Raw genomic sequence first — 8,383 nt, forward strand, 5'->3', positions numbered from 1 at the left:
TATGTATATACATAAATATGTTATATGTAGATAGTTTGCACAGATATATTCAAACTCTAATTGTATACTTTTGTTTAAGGAATTTAACTTAAAAGTCATTCATAAGAGCAAACAAGACAATGCAACTACAAATTTGAAGTAATTCTAGCTCAAACCTCTATACATACTGATTCATACATGACTAAAATAAATAAAAAACATTAGATTATGACTACTGATGCAGTCATTTTAACTGAATGAATATACTATTATCATTATTACTATTATTAGTATCTTTATTGTTTAATCTCTCCCTATGCATACCATCAGGATATAGTACTCTAAAATTACTTAAAGCTTAAATCTTAATTAACAACTTGAAAAAGTCAGTACATGTGATTGCACTTACCATCAGTATACTGACTGTCAACAAGAATTTTCTATATCCATTATGAAAATATTCTTTCACAAGTAGTTTATTAAAAACAATCTCTTATGCAAGAACACTTTAAAATATCTCATTATATTTTGTGTACCTTTATTGTTTTAAAACAAGATTGGAAAGGCTTTGGAGGCACAATAACTATAAGCAACATATATTCACAAAATACTCCTACACTATTTTGAACCAATTACAGAAATAGACATATTCTACTAAAACTCTTGTATATCCTCCAAATATTACACTATATTGCTAGAAAACAACAATATTTACTGAACTATATTTATCATTTACATTTTTTCTACAATAACTAAAACACTGTAAATTATTCTAAATGATTTTACAATTAGGCATAAAAATAATGCAAAAAATATGTAGCTTATATTTTTTCTTTAACAAATAAATTTTGCAGGATCCACTCCTGATGAGTAATGGCTTGGCAAATTATATTAAATCTTTCAATCCCTGTCAAGGTGTGTTATATATAGAGAGGCTATGTAATCAACAAATTTTTAAAAACAAGTTGGCTTAGCTTTAAAATGACAGTAACAAAGCATGGTGAAGCAGTGTTAAGTACAACATGAAGACTATACAAAGAATGGCTTCAAAGAACACATACTGTACATCAGGCATTAACCTTGAAAGTTAGTTCACAAAACAAAGCTACTGTTACCCTCTTTACTAAACCTCAAATCAACCTGAACATTACAAATGCAACACAATAAGTATGGTACATTTTGATTAAAACTGCAAAGTGACTTCCTTCAAGACTACCAAAAGGGAGTTCTATAAAACCCACTTTCAGTTGCTAAGTTGGAACTACATATACTGCAATTGAAGGCAACAGTTTTCTTTCATCCCTTGTCATATAAAAGGGCAGGAAAGCATTTGTGTAGGAAACAAGTTGGGCAATTCTAATGCAGTGATTGGAGAAAAAGATAAATAACAAACACAATGCACAACGGCAATAAAAGATCATTTGACCCACAAGTGATTCAATAAAAAACATAGTAATGAATCATACACAAACATACAATAGATAGATACTGTAAAATTATCTTTTAAAGGACTGAAAAAGTTGGAAAATATAAATAAGTTCAAATGGGAAACAGAAACAGGTAAGACTATAATTCCTGAGACATTATGCCTTTTAACTGTTGTAAACCAATCACCATATCTTACTCCTTGTCCTAAAGAAAAAAATGTTTTATAAGCAAAATAGGTCTCCATTAACTTTTGGCACTTATTTCTTAAAAAAAAAAAACATTAAGCCAAGTATATCTGCTTATGGTCTTTTGAAAAATATTAAGTGCTCTGATTTTCTAATATCTGAAAAAATATACACCCTAACACCTTGGGAAAGACAATCCTGGGTATGTTCTTGATATTAATTTATCTTAATCTTGATAATCATTAATCATACCTATGCTTATATTCACACATTATTATTATTTCTCAGTAAAATATCAAATGGTTTCCTCTCAACTTGGAAGGAACCTGAGGAAGTGTAAAGGTCAATTCTGTCATCTTTAATATTACTATGAAATAAAGTATAGTTGCATTCTTCACTTGACCACATTTAACCTATTGGCAGCTGATGGCATGATATAATGCCATGCCTAATGTAATTTTATTTAACTGTTTTTTACACATATGTGGCTCCACAAGTACTAAGTCAACAGAGGATAAACTATGAGTCCTACCTCCTTCTGTTTACCCTTTCCTTGATTCTTTTCTATTACATTACTATCTATTGTTATTAGTATTCTAATAACATTATAATAATAATTACATCAGTGATAATAATAACAGTAATGATATCAATAGCATTAGAAAAAAAAATCCCACAAATCTGAGGAATGGAGAAATCAGGCACAGTCACCAGGGTCTACTAACAGACTCCCTGGTTGCTGAGCACTTGTGGAGCCATCTGTGGGCAACAAAGTTTACAAAAAAAAATACAATGGACTGTACATAAACCCAGAGTCAGTGGGTTAATATGTCATATGAAGAGGAACAACTTTAAAACTTTTCATACAATCTCCAAAGCTATATATGACTTTGAAATGGTACACCATAAAAATGCCAGCATTACATGTATACACCTGTGTGCATGCACACACATTTAAGCATGTCCAGAAAAGTAGGCTTGATCTGAGGGCATGCCTAAGTAGGACAGGCAAACCAATGACTTGACACTTGATTTACAAGTGGTATCAATATCACTTCTCAGGCATACCAGCCTATCAGGTCCAAATGACTGGATAGGCCTTTACCTATGCATATAAATACTGTATATATACATATGTTGGATGTGTGTGTATCATTTTTAACAAATGGCTCAGAAATGTGAAAAATCATTAGAAAAAAGAAAGACCCACAGGAAGATCAATTATAGGCATACTGTCAAGAGAATGAAAAAGAGCATGTATAATACAACAGACCATTAAAGATAATATACAGGCTGAAAAAATTAAGAAGTGATGATGGATAGGGCATGTTTCATGATGAAATGACAATCATTAGTCTGACAATTTAAAAAGTTAGACATCTAGATATGGGCAATAAAGTAAGGGTACAATATTTTAAGACAGAGAGGAAATTCAAAAATGGCTGGAATTCATTGGCAAAACACTGCAAATTTCAAGGGACCTCCCAATTTTGGTGGCCTTTTAGAATATATTAGAATATATTATGTACTGTTTTAATATGAGTTATTTGTTTGTTTTATACTACAGATTAAAAGATATTAATGTTCTCAAGTTTTATATAACCCTATTTTTACTTTAAAAACGGCCTCCAAGCCTCATACTTTTGGGCCCTCTAAATTCTGAATCTTACCCAGTATTTGTAAATGAATATACATGTATATATTTTTTTTTATTTTTTTTCCTGTCATTCTTTTCTATTCTTCTCATTTTTCCCGGCCTTTGACTAGCAAATACACTCTCTCAGCATCACTCGCATCATTCCTGCTCCTCTGCAAGCAAAGTGATATCATCACTTGCTTGTTCAAACTATATTAACTATATTAGCTCTACTTGAGGTAAGTTATTTTTCAAAACTATATAAATCCATGAAATTACTTCAAATATCAAAACTAATTACATTTTCCTTTCTGACATATGAGAATATATATTTTATTGCTAAAATAATGTGCTTTTCAAAGGGTAATATACTTAAAATAAAAAGACTCACCTTCCATGAAAGAATTAAGTGTGACATAATCGAGCAGTTCCTAAACAGCAGTGTATATACACCTTGGGGTGCAACTTCACAATAGCAAGGGATACACAAGAAAAAAAAGCAAAACCAGACTCTATATTCATGTGTCATTAAAATTTAATACATTTCATAAACTATCACAAAGTCAAGACTAACTAGCACATATACAATTTGGCAAAGCTGACTGCTGCTCAAGTCTGAAACTTGCATGAGCTCTAAGCACATCTATCCAGGCTGTAGTTTACATTTTCACTCACTATTAATCATTGTAAATTAGAGTCTCTTGCTTTGGGCACACAAAAATCAAAACTAATAGATGAAATTTAGAAGAATGAACAAAAATTTATTACTCCGATTCCCATCTAATGTTGTGAAAACAACTTTTTTTCCTTTTGTTTCATTATAATATAAATAGTCTGCATATTATATGATCTAATACAAATGATATCCAGTTAATGTCAGTCAAAATGTGTTCTGTATAAATGTAATGGAAATGTGATATATTCAGTTATCAATAAATGGTGACAAAAGTATTGGTGGCAGCAAGAGGAGGGGAGACTAGGTCATAGCAAGAAGACATGACACGTGGCCCAAAATATGGCCAGAAAAGTCTGTTTACCACTGACATACACCATCATCTTATCCAATAGGAAGTATAAAATGGCTGTACTATGAAACTAAAAGGACAGAAAAATCATGCAAATTCATCTTACAAAATAACATACAATTTATGGAAAATGTTAAAACTATATGTACAACCTCTATTACTATAATGCAGATAATTTTCATGAAACAATTCCAGTCTGTATGATACTCAAGCCTCTTTTTCTCTAGGAATCTTGCTGCTCAGCATATGACTATGTCAATCCAAGTAAGCTTATGTGATGACAACAGGAAGATTTCAGTTTGTTAAGCAATAAAAAAAATACATACAGTATATATAACCCTTTGCACCAGACCTCAAGAGATACAATTATATGTAATACCAAATCATTTAGAACACAAGCATGATACATAGTCCTCATCTACTCCTGAAGAAAAGGATAAAAAAAAATTAATCTGGACTAGCATATTAGTAGCTTTTACTCACATAAAGCTAAACAGAATATTAATCTCAAGTCATCATAGTCATGACACTTGACTACATGGATGTCATAGCAAAATAAGGGCTACCTTACCTGCCTTCTGATAATTTGTCTCTGCTCCAGTTACAATTCAAATTTTGAAATCAAAGAAGCACATTACATTTCAAAGGAACCAAAAAGCAAAAGACCTGATGGCAGCTTTCACACATCAGAATAAGATACAATAAAAGTGTACCATTAATAATCTGTTCCAACCATAAATATCAGTTTAATAACCCTTCATTTTGCAAAACTTATTATTTTATTCAAGATAAAATCTGTAAAACAGTAAATAGAAGTCTCCCTAGACCAACAATGTAACCAAGCTGGTATTCTGGTTAAAGGCTGAAGGACTTCCAGGCCTGACCCAGTACCTAGTTCTGCTATAATCAGGCAATTAGGCTGGATTAGTGCAATAGCCCCCCCTGTGATGGTTATGCAACCCATAGACCACAGAGCTATTATGAACTGGAAGCTTTGTGCTCTATTTTTCTTCTCTTAATTTGTGTGAGTTTCTGCAACACTGGTTTGAATTTCAACAATACTGTACACCTTTTTAAAGAGAGTTAGGGAGAGGGCAATACCTGATATCACACATTCATTTCCTCCAGTGCAATGAATTTCATCAACATTTTTGCAATTATGCTGTCAAAAACAAACTGCAATTATGCAAAAACCTCATATCTTATCTATACATCATGACTTTGGGGCTCTGATAAAAGCACATGTATGCATCACAGAGCAGGCGTCGGGGGAGGTCAGGTAGGGCTTTGTTATCGGTAACAGCGTGGAGCATCTGGCTGCCTTCCTCTCCCACCCACTGCATGAGGTCTCCACATTCCACTACTGTTGGGATGTTGTAGCCGTGTTGTTCACCTTCAATTTCAGAGAGAAATGTTAGCAACAGGGATGGAATGATTACACCGTAAACCTGGTATTGTACAGTTGGCCACAAGAGTTTGTGACCACATGCCTTATAGGTTTTCATCAACATAGCTGGTAACACTGTGTGCAAGGAAGAGTCAAGAGTACATGAAATAGAGAGTGAGCTGAACTGTTACGTAGATAGCCACTGATGGAACATTCAAATTGTGTTTACAGACCGATCTCTAAGGATGTTTAGCATAATTGGTAACAATCAGGCAAGTAAAAAAAAAAAGAAGAAAAAAAAACTTAATGAATGTATTTGCACACTGTGTTGCCAAGAACCATTGTTGTTGTATGGTATCTGTCAATCATGTGATAATTACGTTAATTAACACTTACATTTTTTTTTTTCATGCCTGATTGTTACCAATTATGAATAACAACCTTACAGACCTGTCTACAAGCACAATTTAACTGTCCCATCTACATATTATTTCAGCTCACTCTCTGTTTCACATACTCTTAACTCCTCCCTCCTCCCAGTGTTACCAGCTACATTGACAAAAACATGCAAGCTATGTGGTCATGAACTTTTGTGGGCAACTGTACTGTTTTTGTTTGGTTACATTTTATCAGAAAGGTTTCCAATCATTATCATCTACTGCCAGTGGAGAAATTGCATAAAAGAAACAAAATGACATAATAAAAGAAGGAAGAGGGGAGAAATGAAAATAGAGGGACATATGAAGAAAGTTGGAATGTATAAAAGGGAAGCCAAATAGATAGGGAGGGCTTTCTTCATATTAACATTATCAATAATTTCAATATATTTTTCTGATTGAGGCATACAGACAGGGGATGCTATCCTCTGAGACTATGTGCAAAAGCCTGTTCTCTCAGCATAAGAATATTTACCTTTCCTGTCAGCCATGGAGTCAAAGAAGCACCAAGTGGCATCAGCACCTGAACCACACCGCGTGAAAGCAACATAGTGCGATGTCTCAATGCACACAACAGCAAAGAGCTCCATGTACACTCTCGGAATGGATCCACAGTGGTCTGCTAACATCTGATACAAGAAAATCATGCGACTAAGAGAGCAGCATATGATTGACAAGTAATGTCAAATAATTTCAAATACATACATGACTATTCGTTAAGTTAAAAATACTTTATTTCATTTTACAATAGCCAGGTACCATAACTAAAGCACATGCATTTTCCTTTGCTTATTCTATCAATTAACACAATTCTAAGTCAAGAACCCCAACACATTAGATATCAAATATCATCCTTTTCTATTTTTTTCACTATCCTATGCTACAGAAGGTTCAGGTATGGACCTCAAAATCAACATAGACATACCTGGAAGTCTGGGGGCACTTTCAGCTTTCGGGTTGATGCGTGACTTCCCCTTTTCTTATGGCTGTGAACCTGTGGAAAAGGGTTCTGAATCAATCATCATTGATTATCTTATCTGGAAATAGATTTCAAATATGTATAAAAACACTGATTTCAGTTACTGCTTTCGATTATCAATATAAAGGACACTTTAGAAAAAAATACGAAAGAGAGAAGTGATACAATTCCTTTCATACACTTTCAATCTTGAAAAAAAGATCCTCATATAAACATAAAAAAATTACAAACCTTGTCCATGCATTTGGCACAGAATGCAATACTTTCCAGGCCTGATCCACACTGGCCAAAGCACTCTCGACATTCATATTCTGCAAGCTTTCCACAGATGATACATTGGCGAGGTGCTATTGTAATGTGAAAGGATAATATTAGAAAGTAACCAAAAAAACTATCAAAGTATAAATTTAATTACACCATAATTGTTATCCAATCCTTTTTCAATTATGATTTTTCATTCAAAAATAGGATGTGTCCACAAACAGTTCTCATAATTGTGAAAATAAGTTCACAGCTTAACTTACAATCTTCAATAACATCAGTAACATCTAAAACCATGGAAGGCAATATTCTTGGGTACATCTTGTAGTCCTTTCCAAACCTTGGCATTTGGATTATTAAACAGGACGGAACCTAAAATACAAAAAAAATATGTAAGATCAACCTGGAAGAAAGGATTAACAAAAAAAAAAAAAAAAAAAAAAAAAAAAATCATTTATATACTTAGATAAAAAAAAATCAATAGAAAACCAGAACAGTCAAGCTTTTTATGAAGAGTCCAGACTCACTTGCTTCAGCTTGATATCTGAGGTAAGGAAGGACTGATCAAACAGCGTCTGAACTGACGGCAGATTCAGCTTCTCATCCTTATCTACGAAGAGTTGGTAGTGGTACGCTTCTTGCCCTGAGGAAAGCTGTAACAGTGGCTCAGCCTGCAAGATCTGTGCAAGAAGGGAGTGCAGGAACTCCTCTGGATCTGTCAGAAAAAAGTGAACATAGGAAAACAGTTTAAAATTTTTGTCTTAAATGTTAAGACCTACCTAAAACAATATAATCATTTCATTTCAATAAGACTGGGATCATTGGTTATAAGAAGCTTGCTTGTATCAGCCTTTATATCCTTCACTACAAGAATTCTCTGCTCCAATTTCTGTACCAAGATAGTCAATCCTACAAACAAAACAAATAGTGCATTTAACCTTTTTCTTCTGTGGTCAGGCCTCGTACAGAGGACAGATGGTCAAGCATTGTACGCAGCTTCATAATTCTATCAGCGCGAACAAAGAGATTTGCCCTCAAAGGATTCACAATTTCTTCCCTCAATACT

At 33.4% G+C, this 8,383-nt stretch overlaps 1 protein-coding gene across 1 annotated transcript in view; it reads right to left on the bottom strand.

Moving 5' to 3' along the window:
• Positions 1 to 3,729: 3,729 nt before the first annotated feature.
• Positions 3,730 to 8,383, bottom strand: part of CYLD (ubiquitin carboxyl-terminal hydrolase CYLD) — a gene marked incomplete in the record, with an annotated part of 44,984 nt that continues 40,330 nt past the window's right edge. The window contains 7 exon segments of the mRNA XM_070143294.1: positions 3,730 to 5,646; positions 6,553 to 6,706; positions 7,003 to 7,071; positions 7,288 to 7,403; positions 7,581 to 7,689; positions 7,845 to 8,032; positions 8,256 to 8,383. Of these exon segments, the coding sequence (XP_069999395.1) occupies positions 5,456 to 5,646; positions 6,553 to 6,706; positions 7,003 to 7,071; positions 7,288 to 7,403; positions 7,581 to 7,689; positions 7,845 to 8,032; positions 8,256 to 8,383 (955 nt within the window).

Source organism: Penaeus vannamei, chromosome 30 (assembly GCF_042767895.1).
Source record: "Penaeus vannamei isolate JL-2024 chromosome 30, ASM4276789v1, whole genome shotgun sequence".
Taxonomy (NCBI): domain Eukaryota; kingdom Metazoa; phylum Arthropoda; class Malacostraca; order Decapoda; family Penaeidae; genus Penaeus; species Penaeus vannamei.